Source organism: Gasterosteus aculeatus, chromosome 11 (assembly GCF_964276395.1).
Source record: "Gasterosteus aculeatus chromosome 11, fGasAcu3.hap1.1, whole genome shotgun sequence".
Taxonomy (NCBI): domain Eukaryota; kingdom Metazoa; phylum Chordata; class Actinopteri; order Perciformes; family Gasterosteidae; genus Gasterosteus; species Gasterosteus aculeatus.
In genome coordinates, this window is record NC_135699.1 from 2,945,007 (window position 1) to 2,969,270 (window position 24,264).

A 24,264-nucleotide genomic window follows, 5' to 3' on the forward strand; every position below is an offset into this window, starting at 1 on the left:
AAGTCCGGGAGGAACCACCGTTACTCAGTGTGAGATTGTTTTATAGCCATCGTGGCCACATAACTGCAAACAAGTGCTTCCAAAGTTGAAAACGCTGCCTCCTTCTAACATCAGACAGAGGTCTTTCGTCTCCTGGCAATCAATGAAGCCAAATTGCAAATATCATTTGTGTGTTTACAGTTGTTGGGAAAGCCATCCCGTGTTCTAGAGATAAGACAAACCTCATGTTGTGTACATGGTGGGAGCGTGCGTGTGCGTTCGAATGTGGGGGGAAAAGTGAGTTCCCCGTTGTCTAATCCTTGGGTTGGTCTTTGCTCTGTTTCTTCATCTTCATCCTTCGATTCTGGAACCAGATCTTCACTTGCCGCTCTGTCAGGTTGAGAGCGCGGGCCACCTCATGCCGCCGGTCCCGGGTGAGGTACATGTTAAACAGGAACTCCTTCTCCAGCTCGAGCGTCTGGTATTTGGTGTACGGGCACCGCTTCTTCCTGGAGGAGCGAGCGTGCAGCCAGTTCGCCGACGGGTCGTCTGGAGGTAAAGAGGAAGAAGTGAAGGGAATTATACTGCCTCCAGACCGGTCTGAGGAGGGGTTTGGAACATTCAAGCAAACAAACATCTCTGTGCGTAAATGCTATGCACGATGACACTCAAATGTAGCAAATGTCAACAGGGGTGCGCCATTGAATGAAGAAAGTAAGGGAAGATGTTTAACACGTCGAGCTTCACTTTTGATTGCTTCGTCATTAATAAACGGCGGAAGATTTTTGGACCCGGATGCGACCAAATAGAAATAATTCTAAGATTACTCATCCATTGCCTTTCATGAAGCATGCAGCTTTCGTTTGATTTTCACATACACATTTGACACGCACATCATTGTTTTTCTCACAACAACCTACATGAATCTACTGTTCAAACTTATGCTTGATCGTCTTATTTTCGGCCAAATTGTCAACTCCGAGTTTAAAGGGGTAATTAAAGGGGGATAAAATAAAAAATTTGCCTATCACAACTGCCCACTGAGATTGTTGAGGCATATGTTTGAGATGTGAATAACAATTTTGCATTGGAAATGGACAGATTCTCCTTGGAGTGTCGTCAGAAACTAAGTTATGAATTATTGATTAAATATTTTTATTTTCTATCCTTGTCTCTTCTTCTTTCTTCACTGTAAAAATAATCAAGGGGGTTCAACTTAGAAAGTTCAAAAGCTGCCTTACACTTTTGAGTAGAATCAAATTGGATTTAAAATTCGGTAGAACTCATAATGTTGTGTTTTACTTAGCTCTGGATTGATCTCTGTAAGTTCACATGACTGTATAGTGCATGTTTATTCAACTTAGCACCGTAAGTTTAGAAGAAACTAAACTTATTATCATGCATTGTGTTCACTTGTCCAAAGTAGTACTTTAAACTTAGCAACGGAAGTTTAAAAGATGTATAACTCATTACTATGCTGTGTTAACTAGGTCTAACTAATTATGTCAACTCGCTTATTTTAGTTAAAATTACTTTTCTAGTTAATTTTACTTAAAAGTAAGCATTGTTTCAAATGACAATGTACAGTTTGAGAAACACCATGTCTGGTTGAAAAAATCATATTTATTTCTTGCATTAAAAGAAATAGTTATTACATTATAACATGCAGATATCTAACTATATTTATAGATATCTATAGTGTATTTAAACAAAATATTCAGTTGAGTTAAAAAGAATATTTACAAAAAGTTCAGACAGAAAAATCCTACAAGTCAATGTAAAATGGACTTCAATTTACAAATAATGAGCAACCTCATACATCTTTCTTGAGACAGTTCAAAATGTCTTTAGTGTCTGCAGCCTTGACAGTTGGACAGTCAACTCACAGTATTGAGATTACGATTTGTTGAACTGGCTTTGGAGGACTGGAAACAATTAAGTTGTAATTGTATAACTCATCATGATAAGTTGAAGTAAATGTCAAAAAGAAGTTACTAGGAGTCTGACTGTTCAAATCCTTTTTTGCAGTGTTGTTTCCCAGGCCACCCTGACTCCTCCACCACCACCACCATCACTACCCAACCGAACCGCTCCTCCTTATGGCTTTCAGACCGATGTAATTAGCAGCGACCTCTATGCGGGTCTGGCTTAGAGCTGAAAGCTGTCTGCTCCTCCATTTTGCAAAGGACCCATCTCAGTTATGAGGCAGCCTGGATACAGTCTCACTGGCAACTACAACATAACAAAAGGGAAGCCACTTTCCATATAACAGTTATTCTTTAACCCTGCAAATTAAATGTTTTTATACTTTGAAGAAACTATCAAAACACACAAAAAACTTAGTGAGGGCTGGTCCAGTTCACTTCGACGTTTACATCTTCTAAATAAAACCTTTAACCATGAGAAATGTTTCCCTGTGGTTAGGCCAAGACTCATCCCCTCCACTCAATAACATCAGCCAAGCAGCCAAGCCAAAGTTTTTTCTTTTGCTGGAGTCTGAAAAAAAAAGCAACAACAAAAAGCCTAATGTCCAAACTGAAATGTCTTAGTGTATGCCTTATTTTTATAACAGGAGTAAAGCTATTTCTTTAAGCCTAATTTATGCTTCGGCGTTTCCAGAGCGACACAAGGACACGCAGACGCAAGAGCCCCTTGCGTGCCTTTTCACACCTCCTTGCGTGTGTCGACCCATTTTTCTAGGCTTGCGTCGAAGGCGATGCAAGCCTCCTGCAGCCCGCAAGGCTGTGATTGGTCTGCTAACTACATCCTTTACGGAGTCTCACATTTCCGGTTTCATAGCACAATACCGCCATTATTAAAACGCTGAATGTTTACGAGAGAACGGATCAGATTGAAGAGCTTTTATCGGAAATGCGTAAATATGACCACTTCTACAAACCGTCATTGGCGGACTATAAGAACACGTGGATGGCCTCCGATTCATAGAGGGAGATCACCACAAACGTCGGTTTTCCGGTCGAGAGGGAAGAGAAATGTGTCCGTAATGAAAAGCAACAGTGGAAATAAAGTCTATGATAAATAAATAAACAAACCAGAAACTTCCATACACAAAGACGTGACTCTCTAGGTCGTCTTCGACAAAAAACGTTACTCCATGTAGGATTTGTAGGTGAAAAAACTTGGTTGAGGCTGTTTTTTGTTTCAGGAAAGCCTTCCAGAGGTGCGTCACACTGAGTGAAACACAGCACATTAAGCCAAATTATGAATATATGCTTCCATCTAAATCAGCGAGGTTAACTTCAAGGCCGTAAAAGCTTCTCATTGAAAAAAAGATGATTCATGCTTTCAGCCAGGAGCAGACCTGGGCAAGGGTTACAACGGGGATTTCCCTCCCAAAATGTAGTCTCAATCCTCTGGCCTCAAATGGCAGAGAAGAATGATCTTATCACTCAAAAGTCATGGAGAAAGGCCAGCGCTGCAACTCATTTTGACGCCAAACAAGGAGATTTAAAATCATGCGCGTCACTCCCTGAGGAGTCCTTTCGATAACTTATGTTCGGTGGAGGCTTCACCTGTCAATATCAACAGTATATTATTTATCCCATGACAGATCTTTGCTACGACACCAATGAAATTCACAAAACTGCATATGTGATACTAGTGATTTTTTAAACTCCTAGATGTGAACAGAAAGCTGCTTTGTGTGACACACACAGCAATGTTGACTTTGATTGTTTGACAATCTCAAATATTCAGGGACATTTGTTTTCATATTTGGTTGTCACAGTAATGCAAACCCATTTGTATACAATAGATGGGATGAATGTGTTAATAACCCACATGAGATTGAGCGGGGACATGTGACCTCATTTAAATAGTCTGTAGAGAAGAAGTCATGTTGGACGAGTAGGTGAAAAAAAAAAAATCACTTTAGATGGCCGATCATTTCGCATGTGGTACACAATCGATTGTATCGGTACTTGGAAATTGCACATTGGATTTAAGCACAAAAATGGCATGGATGTGTGTGTGTGTTTGTTTGTGTGTTTTTTAGCACTTTAGACACGTTAAACGTTACTGGATTCAGTCTGCCTGTCTGTGACGTCATCAGTACGCAGCGGCAGCCGCGCGAAACTCTGAACAACAACAAAACACAGCGTGAAGGAGACGACTGCGAGCGAGACATTTACAAACCAACTTATCGATCCAGCGTGTGGAAACATTTTGGCTTTTGCAAACACGTGTTCTAAATAAATCGGTCGCTGTTTGTGGAATATGTAGAAGCCAAATAAAAAAACACGGAAACACAACGAATCTTTCCAGCCATCTACTAAGGCGCCGTGGGATTAAACAACTCCGACAGTCAGGACCTCTAGCAGCGTCACCGCTGCAGCAGCAGCAGGTAACTCAGCTCTGCAGACACCTCAGGCCTCGCCAGCACCAAACTCAACATCATAGTAACAATTGTTTATCTGTAAAGACGTGCAACCCTACAATGTGGTTGAAAATCCGGGGTTCTGTGAATTGATCCAAACATTGTGTAATTATTGTGTAATGTTTACATTGAAAATGGCACTTGATTCAAATAAAAGGTTGATACATTTGCCATGAATTGTTGTTTGTTTGTTTATAATATCCATAATTAATTTAAACCTGATTTCCTTACAAGAAACAACAGGGATCTCACAAACTTTTCCTGCACTGACCAGGTTACTGAATCGATTTCAAGTCACTGAGTCAAATTGAATCGAATCGTTCTAAATGAATCCAGATTGTCCATGAATCGAACCAGCAACCATGAATCGCGATTCGAATCGAATCGTTGTTAAAATGAATCGTTACACCCCTAGTAACAAGACTTCTGTGGTTATTGTTATAATAACTGTTATTAACAATGATCTTATCCGAAACCAAATTAAGTGGCATTATTGCCTAAACATAAGCAATACAGGATCTTTTCCTAAACATCCAGTGGTGTGCCTAATCCAGACTTGGCGTTTTGTGTAAATAAAACATTACTTTGAAAAGACTAACAAAAATTTAAATTTTGGCATCTAAATTTTGAAGGAAAAAGCACAAGAAAAGATGCGTAATCTTTTGCTAGTATACAAACTGCTGTTTAAGGACATTTGGACTTATTGCAAACCAAATGTTAACCCCAAAATGGACTTATTTGTTGCATAACTTAATAAAGTAGGCAACCTCTGTATACTCATTCAAACCCAAACAACAATCCAATTTATTCTCAGGACAAATAATGCCTGGTAAAAGAGGTGAGAAGAGGTTCAGCGGTCGGTTCTGGTGGGGGTTTTGTCGCACTGCAAAGTACCCACTTTCATACCCCGGTTGTATAATCACCTCCAGGACCATCCATTACCCTCAAAGCTCCGCCATGACCGTGGCTGTCACCCAGGATGACAGACTGGTTGTGGGGTGGAGGAATGGTGTTGGGGTGGGGTGCCAGTGGATAGTCTTCCTTTTTTTTACAAGCTGTGGGACAGTAAGGACATTGACAGATGTGAAGAAGGATTACGGTGGGTATGTGTGGGCATACCATCCGAGCTTGAAGGTTCCGCTTATAGGCTACATCAAGAAGCAATGTGTTGGCTTGGATGTAACTCGGACGAGCACATGGACGAAAAGATTGATAATCCTGTAAAGTTGGAGCCCCTTGCGGCACGCACCCCAATGTGTTCAATTATAGGCCAGTGTGTGTGTATATGGGCATGTGTATGTGTGCGTCCACCATGATGAATACTGCTTGCGTGGAAACAGTGACTGAGCTGGCGAGAAGACTAATATCACCCCCTCTTTCTCCCCCCCCCTTAGCAATTTCACCCTAATAGTTCCAGAAATTGACCTCTCATATATCCCAAAGGCACGTTATTACATTTCCACAAGTCGTATATTATATCCCTCCTCCTACCTCCCCCCAACCCTTGCACTTCATCTCACTCCAGCCAACTAACAGCAACACGCCAATTAATGGGGTTGTTCATCCAGTGTTATAACTTAATAAACTTTGGGGGTAATAACTTTCTTTACTGAAGTGTCATTTTGTAGTTTATTCTGGATGGCTGCCCAGCACCAGTAACAAAAAGGGAATCTGTAGCTGGATGCCAGCTGTGACTGGATGAGATGTCTTGAGGAGGTCGGATTCCGCCCACACACGGCGGCTGTTTGGAAAACCTGAGGGGGGATGTATCCTGGAACTTTGTGCCAAGAGGCAGACACTTATCGCTCCTAATATCCCATTGCAAACCAGTGCCCCAGGTAAAGAGGCTAGGTAAAAACTTGCACATAATGGACCTGGTTTTACAAGTTGGGGTATGTAAGAATTCAGCTGTCAGTGTCCTCTAATGTAGTTTGCATTACATTATATTACATTTTCTGTCGGTAGGCGAACCCTCCATGGCAAAACACACAAGGTACAAAACTAAGAGATTTAGAGATTCTGAAACTGCAACTCTTTGTTTAACACTCCTTCAACATCAATAACGGCTTCCGAGATTTTTGCAGGGATGTAAAGTAAGTAACTTGTTACAACCGAGCCAACTTGTTTTTGGAATGTGTTTATGTCAGCAGCCGACTGGCTTCAGGCTGCGCTAACCAACCCGCCTTTTCAAATGCAAGCGTTTTTCTTCTTCTTCGTCTGTAAAGCTAAAGCATGACTGCATTGAAAAACCCTACTTTGACCCACAATGTTTAAAATGGCTGCCATGTGGACAATAGAGTAGCTGGTGGGTACAGCTCCTACTACATGCCACACTGCAAACCTACAAAAAAACAAAAACGTAAACCACAACAAAGACCGCTGGTAAGAACAACTTTCTCTAATTGAGTGTTTTGAACAAAATTTCAGACCAGCCTTAATTATACCAGCGATCCCACACTGGACGGACAGTGTTACTGATGGTGGAAAGTCTAATAATCCAGACTGGAGGCTGCTGGGCCACATCCAGCCCTTCTCTGATGGATAGCATGCTCAGTAGCTCTAATAAGGGGCCTGACTGTATCTGTGAGTGTGTGTGTGTGTGTGTGTGTGTGTGTGTGTGAGAGAGTGGTTTGGGAAAAAATGCACACGGGCGCATACTGTCACATGCTCAGGTGCATGGATCAAACTAGACAAATCAGGCGGGATTAGAGGAGGGCCAACAGAGGACGTTCACACAGCCATGGTTACATAAAATATGAATGCATAAAAAAACGAAATAAGTTTTGCCAGGGAGCGTTTGTTTTTCGTTATACCCCAAATAAGTCATACGCTTTTGGAAAGCGGCTTCCTATTGAGCCAAGCCCAACGGCACACGATGGATTCAATGTCGTTGTACAGTGTAGGATGGTAGACACAGATACAGAACAAAACCCATGCTGCACAGGGCCAAACCCTCCGTGGCTTTATATCAAGATAATTGCTATTCTATGTCAGGTACAATATTATTGTTTTCATTATTATTGTAGAGCGAGCGGATGAATAAAACAGCAGCTTGCATTGGACCATTAGCCAACAACATCAGGAAGACTTGTGTATGCATGGTTTGGAATTATTTTTTATTTAGGTAAAATATTCACTGAGATGCATTTGCAAGACGCATGCAAGGCGTGCATTCCTCGAAGCCATACGTTTGAGGTACCGTTCATTAAATCACAAAAGAATTTAAGTGCTTGTATTTTTAGTAGTGAGGCCTCCGCTCTAGAACTAATGTTGCCCATACTCTTCCGCTTTGGTCATTGATGGAGTGCCAAACTCCTTTCTTATGATTATGTTTTCAGTTCATGACAATGAGATGGGTTGTTATTTTCACAGCCAAATGCTGCAGAAGATCGACGCCATATGTGACCTGTCTGAATTGACATATGACAATATGAATCCGCGAGCGCGCACTCTTGAAAGTCAAATTAAAGCGGTGAAGATGGGATATAGAGAATACGGCATACGACTGGTTACCTTAACCGAAAGATAATCCAACCTGTCGATTGCAAAACTCTGCGATTTATGTGTCCACACAGACCGACTCTGGGTCCGTGACTTGTTCGCTCAATAAGCGGTTTTGGCTATTTTCAGGCAGTCAGACGACATAGTGAGCTTTAAAAAAACGAAAAGGAGCGCTGTGCGTGCCAGCAATTGTGTGGAGAAAAACGAAAAGGACACAAAGAGAGATAACCCTAACCGTTACAATCCACCTGCAGTAAACAGAACCGCAGGTCGCATACCGACGAACGCGGACCAAAGTATTACATATTATTTTACTAATGCATTTAACGCTCTAATGATATGCTTGAATATAATACGTGTCATGACAGCAATACAAAGTTTGGCGTATTCCTACTGAGCAATTTTGTTCGGTTTTAAAGCAAAATGTTATTTATGCACGTTTAAAGATTTGATTACACGTTATATATATATATATATATATATATATATAACCTGGTTAAGGACGATGACAGCGGGCTGAATAGCACAGTAAACAGTAAAGGATGGGCACTTCACTTTGGCAACCCGGCTCTTTGTTCTTGTTTTATGGCGGCATTAAAAGCATTTACAATCTCGCTCTTCCTCCGCTCTCTACTACTCTGAGCGCAGTGTTTCCTGCTTCAATAACTTACTTTGATCCAGGCCTTCTTTGTCCTCGCTCCCTTCGCAAATGTCCTTATTCTCGTCGAACCCTCCTCTCGGGATGGCGGCCGGGTGGCTCAGCTCGCGCGCAGCCGTGGATGCCGATTCCTGGATGTACGTGGTGGTCTCGTGCTGGTGACGTCCGCACGTTTTTGGAGCAATCTCTCCACCGAGGTGGCCAAGCTGAGGTTCGAGCTTGACCTGACCCGTTGGGCCGTGCCCCGGCACGGACTCGGAGGCGCGCGGCGCGCAGTCCAGCCACGAGCGTAGATACCGTGTGTCCGCGGCGGGCACGTGCTGGGCCGGGATGTAAGGGTGGTAGACGGCGGGTAGGCTGCCGGTGCCGTGGTGCGGACTGAACGGGCTCCAGGAAGACGAGAAGACCGGGGGCTTCGGCTGAAAGCTGCATGACGGGAACGGATCGGGATGGAGATGATCCGCGTGCGCCACCCCGCCGGGTTGCCTCCCGCCCGCGACCGTGGAGGAGCTCGAGCCGGAATACTGCGCGTCGGGGAAGCGAGGCGGGCTGGAGAGTTCATTGCTCTCGTGACTTATTATGGAGTCCACGTAATAGTTGCTCAAAGTCCCAGAAATGGACATTCTCTGACATTATCTAGTAAACGCCGATAGTTTCACTAAACAGAGAAGAGAGACATTACGAGAATTTTCTCTTCCATCTGCAGTCCTTTGCTAGCTTCCTCCCTCGCCCCTCGCTCGCTCTCTCTTTCTCTCTCACTCGCTCTCTCTCTCCTCCACCAGCTTCCTTTCCTTCCAAACAACTCGCTCACTATAGGGGAACAGTGCCACAGCCTCGCACCGCGCTCTGGGGTTTGTCGGGTCTGTCTGAGAGGAGGAAACTGATTGGCCATACTTTTTCTTCGAGCCAGATAAAGCCTCAATGAAGCGTATATCAGGCTCGCTCGCTCGCGCCCCCCCCCCCCCCCCCTCCCTTTTTCTTTTTTACTCTTTCAGCCGTCCTCCTTCCCCCATACTCTCTCTCCCTATCTAACAGACCCCCGCACCTCAATAAATTGTATTGTTTATATGCAATAAAAAATAGGCGATCGTCTCCATATCTCGTCCGGATCTATGGCCACTGTCAACTTCAGAACGGCATCAAATCGTTCAACTGCGTCGTCTGCAAAGCATGCGCGAGAAGCACAGCGCAAGACAATAGCTGACTAATAAGCTTTTTTTTATTTATTTCCCAACCTCATTACGACACGCGCGAGGCTGTCGGCGTGCGGGGTCCCATTACCGGGAGCGCGGTGTCAACTCCTGCCCAAATTTGCGCGGGCGACCAATCGATCCAATCAATCTCAAAATGAACGAACGCGCATTTAAAGCGCAGTTAGTGTGTAAGTACCAAGAGTCCCACACTTAAAGACGCGGATATGTTCTGCCTGGGACAAGACGGAGAGTTTAAAAAAAAATCACACCTGGGTGTGTTCAACCTTTTGTCCACTGTGGCAGAGTACTTGGAAGGTTGCGCGGCGAGCTGCCAGGGCCCCCCGACACTGTTTTATTGTCAGATTAACAGTCATTTTTGTTAACGAGCACCATTAAATGCCGGCGTCGTGCGCGGAGAAGCCCGTCGTCTTTACAGCGCAAACATACCTCTACTACTTTTTAGGGGGCGTCTGTTTAATACCATAATAAAACCCCAACATTGGGGAGGCTGCTATTTTACAGGACTGATATATGGCCTGTGGTGGTGCGGACCGTAAATGCGACTACAGGCTTCCTCTCCTCCCGGCAATGCCGCTCTTCATTCGGCGGCCTGGCTGCTTGAGAGTATAAACACAACCAAAGGAGCGCAGCTCTCGGCCGAAGTGATTTTTTATTTTGGAAGGGGGGTAGGGGCAGTTTTCTTCAGCAGTGAGCTGGTTCTGATGGAGCTAGACCGACGATGCGATCTCAGCAGTTTTGAGGGATAAATTCCATCTTTTGGCTTTTTTTTAAGGAGACCGGAGAGCAGCGGCAGACTGAGTCCAGACGTCCTCCCTGCTGACCTTTATCAAAGTCACCGGGATTGTAAGTCTTTATATTTCTTTATAATTACCTCAGACTTGGAGTCTTGAGGCTCTTTGGGGGACGGCAGGCTGCCGGTTCCCTGGGGCTATAAATCCAAATCTCCGCTTCGCGTACACAGGCTAACACCGTTATTTATGACAATTAAATATGAACTGCGCGTTGCTTATGGGGGCTAACGCGGTTATTTATGGCGACTGAGCTGTACAGGCTCTAAAGCCGCTTTCAAATCTGCCAAGGAGGACTAATGACTTGGACTGGAGACAGATTTTGGTCGCTTTCGTTTCGGGAGAGGCAAAAAAAGGTGAAGAAAAACCAAGAGTCCTTTTAGAGATCAGTCGCGACTCTGACGCCCAGTTTAAGACTTTGAGCTTGAATGCAAACATTCCTCTGCCCTCCGTCATAAAGAACCCACTTCCAGCTCACCTGGACAGCTTCAATCCAGGACCATCAATTTGTTAAAGATTGATGAATTCTTCAAATACTTTCAGCTAGAATGTTTATTTGGTTTGAATGACATTTAAACAATACATATATACGCCATAATGGCAACACTCTTGTGAATGGATTATTGTGATGAAGTATAATGTTATCAACTGAAGTCGTCATGAATTAAGTTTGTTAATTGGCCATCTCTGATTATTAATTATTATTTTTATTATTAGAGACCGAGTTTGTTCTGCACTCGCATATGCTTGGATGTTTTTGCAGTCGTAATGGCCTCTCCTTGGACGGCAGGCTGGGAATTGTATTCTTTCAATGAGGGCCGCGCCCTGAAGGTAGTGTGAATAGGAGACGGGTGCAAAAAAATTGAATACGCTACTTGCAAACCTTCCTTTTCTGAATGTTGCGCTATGACAGGAGTGTCTACAATCGACGCTACTGACGAGGACAACATGCATCTATGCAGTATTGTGATTGTTGATGAACAACATTGATTTTATGTTTCAGCCTTGCTGTTGAGTCAAATTAAAGCAAAAATCACACTAAACGCTTTCAGCTGATTTGAAACTTCATTAAACCCTGGGGACATTTTATGTTTACCAGCCACCAATAATACAAATAAAACACCAACAGTGCATGAAACTGGATAAATGCAACTGTTATTGTGTTCTACACGTGAAGTCCAAGGGGTAATTTGCCTCTTCATTTTTTCTGGACAAACAAATGTCGATTTAGAAGTCCTATATTTGTAAACCATGATTGCAAATACAGATCACGCACATTCACGGGGTCAATGTTAATTTGAAAGTGAAAATGTCAGAAACACAGTCGCAGTCTTTTATAGAGTTCAACTGTAAGGCCTTTAGTTCATAAAATAATCATTTTTATTTTGAAAGCCAATTTTTCTTTCTTTAAATACAGTTTGAAAACCAAGTATCTCATGAATACAGGGACTGTGAAGAGATCAAAAATAGTATGAGAATGGATTCATTTAAGACTCATGTCCAACATGTTATATTTTGTCTGTTGATATTTTTCACTTTACTTAGGACATACAATGCACAACTAAAATAACGTATTGTCACATTGTAATGCGTTTAAATAGTAGTTAAAAAATCTTTTAAGATTAGGACTAAGAATTTTAACACTAGGTCCTGACAAAAATAATGTCAGTGAGTGACCAGCAGTTCAGAAGTATCCCAGTGAGCACGAGACGTAATTTCAACGTTTAAAAATGTGGCTGAAATCGGGTTAAAATGAGGTCTGAACGTCTAAAACTGAAATGGTCCGAGTACGGCCCCCGGACCGTATACGGCCTGTTGGGGTGTTTAATCCGGCCCGCCGAACTTGTCCAAATATTTTTTTTAAATACTAACAGTTTTTGTAGCACTTAAATGGAAACCTACTTATACCAGGGCTTGACATTAGCACCCGCCCACCCGCCAATTGCGGGAATAATTTAGCTGTGGTGAGTAAAGCAATCGCTCTCTCGAGCCACTTGGCGGGTGTAACGTTAATTCTATGTATTTTGTATTGTAATGTAACGGCGGTTATTACAGTGTCATGAGTACATCATCCACGAAGCCAGAACGCTCAGTTACATCGGTGGTTCATGTAAACCGACTACGGACCGCGACGACTATTTTATGCGGGTTTGAGTGTGCACTTCCTCAGTTTAGCTCAGCTTTCTCAGTTTAGCTAACTGTTAGCAGGCTAAAGGCACTTCAGACAGATGTGCGTGGAGATGAAGTCCCGTTTAATAGCTCAGCGCTGTTCGGCAGACAGTTGGTTAGATCCATGCGGATCCACACATCTACAAAAAATTGCAGGGTTCGGAAGCCAGAAGACACACGCATTTCAACCAGTTCACACGCCACATCTTGAGAAGACTGTTACACCGGCCACACACGTGTCAGGTGACAGGTGGAGGGCTTTGATACAGCTGCTCAGTGCACGTGAAGGATATAGCATCACATGGCAGGTGCACTGAAAAAAAGAGAATAGTTGGACCAACTTAATTGAATTATTTCAATTGGTAACACACAAATAAATTAGGTTTCCCAAATTAGGTTAACAAGTTGTATTAACACAATTGTTTTTAGTCAAATGTATGTAATAATTCAATGGGTTTCAAATCAATGGTTTGCATTACTTTAACTCAGTTTTTCCAACTCAATTATTTACTGGACTCAAAAGTAAAATACTACTCCTTTACAGCCTAAACGTATGGTTTCTTGCAAGCTCATTTTTCTAGTAACCTTTGTGTAAAATTGTACTTTGATCAATATAATTAAAATACCTGTCCTAACAATCCGATTTTAAGTTGGCTAAAGGAAAAATGACAGACTCAAATCCGATGGTTTTCAAAATGTATTGCATAAATGTAAATACACATTTGTTTACAGTGCTTTAAGAAAATACAAAATTCAAAACAAGTCACATTTGGTCTTGTTGAAATTATCACAGCTTTCTTCGCAGTCTACAATTTTTTGGAACACCACAAATAAAAGGAAGCATTTGTATACAATAAAAAAAACAGAGACAAATTGTGAAAAAATAGAACATGATAATCTTCTGGCACGTCAAAAGTGAAATGAAGGTGTTTGGGGTATCGGGCAGGGCAAAAGCTGATGCAACAGAAGTTAGTTGAAGCAAGATCTCCACGCCATCCATGCCAATGTCTTCAGGTGGCTCCTGCAGTCCTTCCCCCTCTTTCCGAATGACAAACACTGCCATAGTGATGTGCTCCAGGTCCCTCCGAGCGTCGTCTGCTCTAGAGGGACAAAATAGAATTGGCATAATTTTTCACTGAAACAAATAATGCTTTGGATTTACTCGGCCCCACATGATAAGAATGTGGATGACTGACAACATTTCCTTCTTTTTCTCAATGAATTATTACTTGTTAAACCAAAATATTTCAATCATATTCAGATATGTAAAATAATTAAGTTGAGGTAACTTATATTTTTAAGCTACTGCAACACCAATTAACTAAGTAGTATGAATGTGATTTTATCATGTTCAGGATACCTGATTTTCCACATAACAAACTTGATTTGTTAATGCTAATACTATTTAAATGTATTATGTTAATTAAAAGCAATTTTATTATTTCGTTTCAACCCAGGTTAGGTCTCTAAATTGATTTGTTAAAGCCAGCCAAAGGCATTGTAGACATCAGTTTTGTGTTGTGTGGAAATACAAAAATCAAACCCGATTGCATTGAAAAAATGTGTACTGTATTCTTCCATAAAACTTTGGAAATTACACACATACAGTAATTTTAGCATAGAAATACTAAGGTGTAACCATTATTACACCAGCAGCATTCAAAATACAAATCCCGTATTGCAGTACAACAACTGAACAGTTAGTACTGCACAAGTGCATCCTCAACAGCAACCCACTCTCACAGCAAAACGTGTAATAGCTACGTTGTGGAATGTGGTATTCTCACGCTTTCTCCCCAAAATCGTGACAATACAACGTTTTATTTTGGCCTATTTATTTACATTGCCTTGCAACTACAACTCTAGAAACTAATAAACGGAAGGTCTACATTCTCTGACAGAATAAGAAGAAGAATTATGATAATATAACTCATACTTCTCGCTAGAAATGCCATCGAAATGCATACAAGTGCTGATGCTTTCTTAAAATATTGTGGTTTTCACAGATAATAGACCGACAGTCCGCCATTTTCTTTTTTTAGCCGAGGGGAAGTTGATAGTCACGTGATCTAGTTGCAAATGAAATGTTGTATTGTAACGCTTTCTCCCAAAAAGCGTGACAATACCATGTTCCACATCGTAGCTATTACACGTTTTGCTGTGAGACTGGGTCAACAGCAAAAATAAATACAACAGTAATACTTTTTTTTTTTTTACTGTAAACCAGTAAACAAAATATGTCCGAACAGCATAACAACAGCTAATGGTACATTATCAAGATGCTGTAACACCTTGATGCCTTCAAGAAAAATACCAATGTCCTCTCCTTCATCACTTGAAGCATGTTCTTTGACAACATAGATCCCAACAGTTGGTGCACAGATGCAAATTGATGGTGTGGTTACCCAGGCTCTGTATAAAACAGACAAAAGGTAAATAAACCAAAGTTAGCCAAATCAAAACTATCCACCAAGCTCCATCAAGAAAATTGTATATTATAAAACAGTTAACTATCTATCTAGATAAGGTAAAAGTTAGAGTCAAGGCAAGTATACGAATATAGAATGTCACCATCACACAAAAGCAGAGCAGGGCAATCAAGGAGGGAGATGCAGCGTAGACATAACATGATGTGCTATTAGGTATAATAGCAATTTACCAGTACAAAAAAACAAAAACAGCATGAGATCACCCTTACCTCACTGACTTCGAACCAAAGCCGGCCATCTTGTCATGAAATCATCCACCATTGGTGCATCACCCACAACCTCATGTCTTCTATATGCAAAAGTCTTTTCCATCTTAAGGTTCACAGCTTCGCGGTTGTTCCTCCTCTTTACATCCGAGATTAAAGCTTTCTGCATGGCTTCTAGACTCTCCTCAGTTTCAGCTGATGGGTATGTGGGGCCAAAATTAACTTCTGCTCTCTTTGCCTTTTTGATGCCAATGGCTGCGCTGCGCTTTCCAACAGGTTTGTTTTTTAAAGAGTTCACAGTCACTTCCGGGCATCCTAGTTTTCTCAGTTGTGTGCGATAGTTAGATCGTTTATATTTCAAACTCATCTTCCATCCACCATATCCAGTACTGGAGCCCCTCTCAGTTATACATGGATGTTTCTTGATGAGACTCTGGCCTACTTGTTCCATCTCCTTATCACTAACATAGACTTTACACTGCACAATTTCCTGCACTAACCCATCAAGGATGGCAGACTTCAACTTGGGATCTGGAATGATTACAGTGCCATTTTGAATGTAGACCAAACCTGCCCGCTGAAGTTTTAATTCTGCATCATAGGAGAACTTAGGTACATGAAACACAGCTGGCCAGGAGGGCCGTGAGCTTGTAGAATCATTTTATGACAGTATATCTGTATCCATAAGTTCACCTGATAGCGATGAAGACTCTTTTGATGGGCAAGGACTTGATGCTTGGAGGGGTAGGACTGTAGAACTCTCATATTGCATTAGGGGTTTTGACAAATGAATTACTCTTATAGTCCCTCTGTCCTCCACCTTCGAAACTGAAGTTAGGTTCATAAAGTCATTCCCAAATGACAAGTCCACAAACTGAAGTCTGATATTTTCCTGAAGGTTACACTGTTTTTTTACTTCAGCCAGAAGGTCTTCAAGAGATTCAGGGAGTCCATGTGCAAGACTCGGCCTCTGACAGCTGCCATCAGTCAGTAAGATCTTCACGATCAGGCATGGCCATCTTCAAAACCCTTTATTCTGCAGAAACACAAAGGATATAAATCAGACAATCAATGTCATTTAAAATGTCAAATCCGGTATAAAATATAGTAGTATGGTGGGAAAAAATTAGAATAGTCAACTAATATTTATTTAATTTCAGACATTTTAGCACTTGAACGACCTGAGACCCCATGAATTTAAATGTAAGACCGTATAATTGCTAACATTGTAACTGAAACAACAGCCCCATGAATTCGAAATTTAAAGCTTTTTAATGACTTACATATCACACAGATTATGACACACACACACACACATAAGTTACAAATGGTCATAAACCCTCGCCTCAATTATTGCACATCTTTTATTTCAATATGTCTTTTCAAAGTCACCATGCGAGCTGATCCAATCTTGTAGTCAACTAGTGGATAAGTATCGAGGAATTCACTGGGTGCCACGAGTGGGAATTTTCTTGTGGGTGATGGACTGAGTTCAAAGGCTCTTATGCTCTCTATACCAGCCACAGAGGTCATTGACAATGTAGAACACACTGGTCATGCAAAATGCAGATTTGGTCAATTTCACTAAATTCAGGCAATATACTGGTTGCTCTGTGGGCCAGTATCATTCCCTTCCTATAGGTCATGCCCTTGGTTGTCACACACTGTGTATGTTGAACCTCAGATGTCTCTGGATACTTCGGTCTGATTACTTGTGTTATCTCCTCTCTGAGTAAGTCTACTGGTAGAGTGGATACAGCTGAAACCTCTAGGTCTGACATATTCAGACATGGAGAGCTCAAATGGTAGGCGATAACCAATTGATGCTTTGAGGCTAAGGAAAGAGGCACATTTTTGAAACAGCTTGTATGCCTGATGATTTGCTCAAAAAAGCTGTGCTTACCCTCAAAGTGCATAGTCCACTGTCCGACAACTGGACCAAACAGCCTAATTATTTGGGGGTAGTGCTCCAAATAATGTTTTGGGATGAGCTTGATGTCTGGGAACAGTGTTGGTACCGCTGCCTGTGCTCCAGGATTTTGCTTTCAAAAAAAGCTAGTGAGTCATCACTATGTATGGGGGCAACAACAAGCTCAGGGATGTCCTTTAGATCCATGAGGATGAGCCATGCAGGCCCATCCTCAGGTTTTTGCCTTTTTTGGTGGGAAAAACAAAACTCCAAAACAACAACTCGCCCCTGTATCTTTGACTTGTCTGACATGGGTCTGATGTAGCTCCTTCGTTCTCAGACTAAAAGCACCAGATGCAACAAAATGTAGTTGACTTTCGCTGCTTCTTTCTGTGCATAATCTGCAATAGTCTTCCACTGAAAAACTCAACACTGTGAGCTCCGAGGTTGTCAGCCACTACACTGAATACTGTACCTCTATAAGTACACAGAGTTAACAGGCTTGCTGCAAAGGATGTAGGTTTTCCCACAATGTTCCGTTACCGGCATGAAAAGGTCTTCTTCTTGGTCTATTTTTGTCATCCAACTACAGGTGCGTAGTGGAAAGCGGGGCTTTCAAACAGTCCGTCTCCACATTAAATGGGTCGACGAGGAACGTAATCTGTGGTCTTTTCAGTTGTATATCATGGAACCGGGTCAAAAAGTTTGTTGATAAACGCAAACACACTTTGCACCAGGTCAGGCAGCATGTCGACCAAAAAGGCCGGATCCATAATCCACTCGAGGTCCGAGAGCTCGGGATAGTCCTTGTCCTTCTCTTCCATGAACAGTTTCACGGCATCCAAAAGCTCAAAGAAGCGAGAGAGTACCTGGCCTTTTGACAGCCACCTCACAGTGCAGTGCAGCGGCAGGTTACCTGGGATCCCCAGTTCAGCGATGAGATTCTTGAGTTGTCAATGTTTAAGCGCATGTAGTTGACGATTTCCATCACAGGCTTCATGACGTTGTTTAAATTCAATGATTTAGACACAAGTTTCTCCCTGTGGATGATGCAGTCTTAACAACGTCACTGAGGAATTCCCTTCATTGTATGGCTTTTTAGCCCATGCAATGTTCCAAGCCAGTTGATACGATGCTAGCGTTAGGGTCTCCAAGTGCTTCGTAAATGTTTGGAAAAACTGTATCTGCTTTTCGGCCTGACTTTTTAAAGTGACCAACTTGTGCTTGCGAAGTTCAGTCCCTTTTGGAAATTCCTGGTCGATGTTAGCATGGAGTGAGCTGAAGTGGCGCTGATGATTTGAAGCTTAGAAATGCGCTAATGACGCCTGACTCAAGGCAGAATGGCTTGCCATTACATTCAACAAAAAAATATAAACTCTCCCACTCTGTTAAAAACGTCCTGTGTTCATCTTCATATTTTCGTTTTGCTGTGCATTTTTTCCCTGCCATTTTGAGTGTGAACTTGACACAAATTGTTTACTCAAATGACATGGCCCCTACTTGACAACTTTGCGGTATTTTCATCTCACACACAGGCGCGTTGGACAAAAATACCTTATTGAACTCAAGCGAAGCGAACACGCACAATTAAAAAAAAAACTCAACCACAAACTTCAATATGAACGTAAGTCCCCCGACTTCGCGGCAAGTCCCCCGACTTCGCGGCAAGTCCCCCGACTTCGCGGCAAGTCCCCCGACTTGAACGTTGCAATGGTCCGAGCTGTTCTTACATGGATGGGTAAACTATTCCAGAGGTTTGGAGCAGCCACTGAAAAGGCTCGGTCCTGGTTTTTAACCGGGACCGAGGCACATCGAGGAGCATCTGATTAGACGACCTCAGTGCTTTGCTAGGTGTGTGGACATGTAAGAGCTCCGACAAGTAGGAAGGCGACAACCCATTTAAAATTTTAAAAACAATTAATACAATTTTAAATTCAATCCTGAAACAAACAGGAAGCCAGTGGAGGGTGGCCAAAGCCGGTGTAATGTGGTCGCAGTTTTTTGTCCTGGTCAAAAGTCGAGCTGCTGCGTTCTGGACTAACTGCAAGCGACGAAGGGATGACTGATCCAACCCAACATACAGTGAATTGCAGTAGTCTAAGCGGGACGTAATGAATGCATGTATGACTCTCTCAAAGTCTTTGCGTAGCAGGTAGGGCTTGACTTTAGCCAGAAGTCTCAGCTGGAAGAAGCTAGTTTTGACGACAGAACTAATCTGTTTGTCAAGTTTAAAAGCACTGTCAAAAATCACTCCCAGATTTCTGGTAAAAGGACGAATTTGGGAGCCTAAAATACTGAGAGTATCTACACAGGCACTGAGATGTTCAGCACGTCCAAACACAACAACCTCGGTCTTACTGTCATTAAGACAGAGAAAATTCTGATCCATCCATACTTTGAGATCACTCAAGCAGTTTATCAGCGGCTTGATAGTGTCCTTCTTATTGTTTTTTACAGGCAAGTAAATTTGTACATCATCAGCAAAACAATGATAAGAGATGTTGTGTTTTTTAAAAATGGACCCTAAGGGCAGCATATACAGAGAAAATAGCATTGGTCCCAAAATGGAACCTTGGGGGACCCCACAGGACAGAGGGGCAACAGATGAAGAGCAGTTACCAATGTGGACAGAAAAACTCCTATCTGTCAAGTAGGATTCAAACCATTTTAAGGCTATACCTGTAATGCCAACACTTTGCTTGAGTCGGGATAAAAGGATAGAGTGGTTGACAGTGTCAAAGGCAGCAGTCAAATCTAAGAGCACTAAAACATCAGAATTTCCTGAATCTACAGCTAAGAGGAGGTCGTTGTAGACTCTTAGAAGGGCAGTTTCAGTGCTGTGGCGGGGCTTAAAGCCAGACTGAAACTTTTCATGAATACTAAATTCATCTAAAAATGATTGAAGTTGATTAAAAACCACCTTCTCCAAGACCTTAGATAAAAAAGGTAATTTAGAAATAGGTCTAAAGTTAGACAAAACTAACGGATCCAGATTTTTCTTTTTTAAGAGTGGTTGCACAACAGCATGTTTAAAAGCGGCTGGAACACACCCTGAGCTGAGAGATGAGTTAACCAAGGATAAAATACTGGACCCAACAGTGTTAAAAACATCTTTAAGTAAGCGTGCAGGAATACTATCCAGTAGGCAGTTAGCCGGACGAAGCTGTTTGACTATGTCAGAAAGAAGGTTTAGTGAAACTGGCTCAAACTGCTGAAAGACCGCTGGGCATGAAAAAGTAACAGAAGAGCCATCGGAAGAAACAGGGGATGAAAAGCTCAGGCCAGCAATTTTATCTATGAAATGTTTCAGGAAGTTTTCACATAACAATGTGGATGGCACAGCACGGTCATTTTCACAAGGATTAATAAGTGAGTTAAACACTTTAAAAAGAACCTGAGGCCTCTGGGTGTTACTAGCAACCAGGTGAGATAAATAATGAGTTTTAGCAGATTTAACTGCTCCCTGGTATTTATGTAATAAATCTTTTAAAATTTGAAGTGACACTTGGAGTTTGTCCTTCTTCCACTTTCTCTCAGCTGTTCTGCAAGCCCGTCAGAGAGCAAGTATTTTCATTCAGCCAAGGTTCTTTTAGAGGTTTTATGCGTTTCTCCCTCAGTGGGGCAACAGAGGCAAGTATCTCAGTACAAGTAGAGTCAAAGATGCTGACGAGTTCCTCCACATTAAGAAAATCACCAAGATTGTAAAGCACTGAGTTTTTAAAAGCAGCAGAAAACTGTGAAGCAGTTTGAGGGTTAATTGCACGGACACAGCACGCAGGGGAAACAGACAAAGTGTCCGAGCAGGGGACAACCATAGTAAATACAACGGGTAGGTGATCTGAAATGCATGTGTCGCATATTTCACTAATGGCAACATCTAAGCCATATGACAGTACAAGGTCCAACGTATGTCCTTTTTCGTGAGTCGGGCCAGTAACAGACTGCGTGAGACTGAAAGAGTCAATAAGATCGAGAAAATCCTTAGACATCGGCCTGGATTCGCAGCAAACATGTATATTGAAATCACCAACGATCAAAAAGCGATCATATTTCAAGGCAATTCCGGCGACAAAGTCTGCAAAGTCCTGAATGAAATCCTTATTAAACTTTGGAGGTCGATAAACCACAGCACATAAAACAGTCACTGGAAGATGTGCCTCAAACAGCTGCAGCTCAAAGCTGGAGCAGCTGTCAAACGAAATCTCCCGACATGGAAAAGCACACTTGAACACAGCGGCCAATCCTCCACCTCTACCTGTGGTCCGAGGGGAGCTGAGGAAGCCACATCGGGGAGGCAAAAGTTCAGAAAAAGGCGTGAGCTCGCCATCACGAAGCCAGGTTTCTGTTAAGAACATAAAATCCAACTCACGAGAAGTGAAGAAGTCATTGAGGAGAAAAGTCTTGTTGGCTAGCGATCTAGCATTAAACAAAGCAAGGCGAAAAGTTTGATCCTCACTGGCTGGAGGCGCGGCACGATCCAGCGGGCGCAGGTTAGAAAAATCCACACCACCTCGGCGGAACCGAGCGTACCTGGGAGAAGATCCAAGTGCTGGCTCGGTCCGTGGTGCCGTCAGGAGAAGGTGGGCCTCAGAGATAACCTGTGGGCCAGGGACAATGGGACGAAGCCAGCGGTCTCTCATCCCCAGCAAGCGCCCGGCAGCAGAAACGTAGCATCCATCAGGGCACGTCACACAGGTGAGCGCCAAGTAAGTCTTGAATCTGACCAGCACACCTCCGCGCTTTCCCCGTCGCCTGTAGCGTTTCTTACGGGGAAGGGCAGCATGTGAGCGGCGCAGGTGCTCAGGTATATCCGACAGCAGAGGAGGAATCCTCGAGGTCGAGTGATCTGCCAAAACATGTCTTTCAGACAATGAGTCAGCAGCCAGTCGAATGTTGATAAGTGCTTGGCGATCATAAACTAGTAAAGCAGAGACATCTTGACTGAATGAACAGATAAATAGAGCGATAGCAAACAATAGACTAAGCACACGAAACGGAGACAGACGGCTTGCCATGTACACTAGCGCCATCTTGGTCATCATTAACTATCAATGAGTCTCGAGACATGGCTGAGAACTTCAAACACTGTGTTGATGTGGAGTTTGAAAATATTCCTGAGGATGCTGGCTTCCATCACACATGCTACCGTAGATTTACGGATAAAAAAATCCATCACAAAGGTGGAAAGACGTCTCGTACGTGAGAGACAAGAAGTGACTGAAGACCACGAGGCCATTCCATCGACTTCTAGGGCCACGAGTCCAACAAAGAAACTGCGATCCAGGTCAGGGCTGCCAATCGCAGGCTCTGGCCCAGTTCTTCCTGCCCTGTGCATAATTTGCCAAAAAAAGGAGAAGTTCATCAACCGAGCAGGCAAACGACAAAGGGATCATCTGTCAAAGGCTGTAACATTAACAGCAGGTAAACACACAGACTGTGGTTGAGTGACTGAAAGGTACAATTATGTGTGAGAACTCATTGAGTTATCCTTTTTGTTTTGTCAAGGCCAATTGCAGAAAGCTGCAGAGTTGAAGGATGACCAAAGTATTCTTTTGCATATAAAATACAAAGACTGTGGCTCTGGAGGTGCAGTACTACAAAGGCTGTTATAATCAGTACACCAGGTTTTTGACGAGGCCTGAAAAAACAGAGAAAGAACAGTAAGTTATTTATTATATTGCATTTCAAGGAGCTACTAACTTAACATTATATAAGTAAAAATTCAATCTGCATTCTGCTGTATGTGCACACAATCACAACACTTATTCATTTCTTTCCTTCTCATTCATATGCGTTCTAAGAATGAGCCCACGTTTGATGTCAGCTATAAGATATTCTGTGAGAGGATCACTCGCCAAAGGCTGATTGTCAACCAAGAGGTGCTGAGAATGGTCCAGCTGAGGAAGGCCTTCATTGAACTGGTGAAAGCAAATGAAGGTCTTGATGCTTCAAACTACAGGTAACTGCAATGCATTTTTCTCTCAAGTTGTATTATTTGTCATGTCCAGCTTTACACATGTGTGTGACAGGCCTGAGAAACTGTTTTTAAGTCTTACTGTTTGCACAGACAGTTGGCAACAAGGAGAACAGCTGGTGTGTGTTTGCGTGTGTGGTTTGTGGTTTCACTCTCTGCTTTTCATGATACTCCTGTGACTCCTAATTGTCAGTGTTTTGTTGTGTTGCAGACAGGATATGTTGAAGAAGAGGCTGACTCGTGATTTCCCCCAGCTGGCGTTTCACATGCCCTTGGTGCGCAACATCTGCGAGCTGTTTTTTTACAGAGACCCTGTCAACCCGTACACTCGTGGACAAGATACCTTACCCATCAGGTGCGGAAACCACACAGTCTGAGTTGAGCCAGACAGACAGCGAGACTGAAAAAGGGACAACAGAGCACCAACAACACAAGAGGACACTGGATAATTTTGTAGACATTGCTGATGACTTGCACTTGAAAGTGTTGTCTGTTTGTCAGGACATTGTATACCTTGCTTCCAAGGGCCGTAAGCAGACACCTAAGTCCTTGACTTTAGGTTTGACTGTTCGACATTTAACAGGATCATCACGCATTGTGTCACTGCTTAATAAACTGGGACATTGTGCCCCACGATGCACAGTTTTGAGTCTAGACACTAGCCTTGCCCAACTGACACTAGGAGAAGGTGGAGACAAAATACCAAAGGGATTCTCAAAGAGAGCACCCACAACACTTGTGTGTAATAACATTGACTTTGGGGAGGAGACTATCAGGTCGTGGAACTACTCACCATACCAATGGAATCATGCTCCAGAGTTTGACCATCGAGCCTATGTCCACAGCAATCAGACAGCCACTAAGGAAGGGAGTTTCCTCATTCAAAGCCCCCCCCCAAAATGCCTATAGAACCGTACCATCCGTCCAAAAGGCAAGGGCCACAGAACTTGGGTCAACAAGTGCAGGCAGCAACATGCAGAA

The 24,264-nt window shown here is 42.7% G+C and overlaps 1 protein-coding gene and 1 long non-coding RNA gene across 3 annotated transcripts in view; one reads left to right on the forward strand and one right to left on the reverse strand.

Annotated features, from left to right (window-relative positions):
* The window catches only part of hoxb9a (homeobox B9a), a 14,397-nt gene extending 2,135 nt beyond the window's left edge, over positions 1-12,262 (reverse strand). The window contains exons 1-3 of one of the 2 annotated variants that reach the window (XM_078084416.1): positions 8,548-12,262; positions 5,299-5,430; positions 1-528 (exon numbers count right to left, since the gene is read on the reverse strand). The exon at positions 1-528 is cut by the window's left edge and continues 2,135 nt beyond it. In XM_078084416.1, coding sequence (XP_077940542.1) covers positions 293-528; positions 5,299-5,430; positions 8,548-9,157 — 978 coding nt within the window. In that variant the 5' untranslated portion in view covers positions 9,158-12,262 and the 3' untranslated portion in view covers positions 1-292. The remainder of the gene's footprint in view (positions 529-5,298; positions 5,431-8,547) is intronic. The other variant, XM_040191827.2, reaches the window with a different exon arrangement.
* Positions 12,263-22,591: 10,329 nt separating this feature from the next.
* LOC120828312 (uncharacterized) lies at positions 22,592-23,925 on the forward strand. Its single transcript, XR_013451401.1, has 4 exons — positions 22,592-22,730; positions 22,815-22,969; positions 23,111-23,268; positions 23,495-23,925. It is a non-coding gene; the product is annotated as an uncharacterized LOC120828312 (long non-coding RNA).
* The last annotated feature ends 339 nt before the right edge of the window (positions 23,926-24,264 follow it).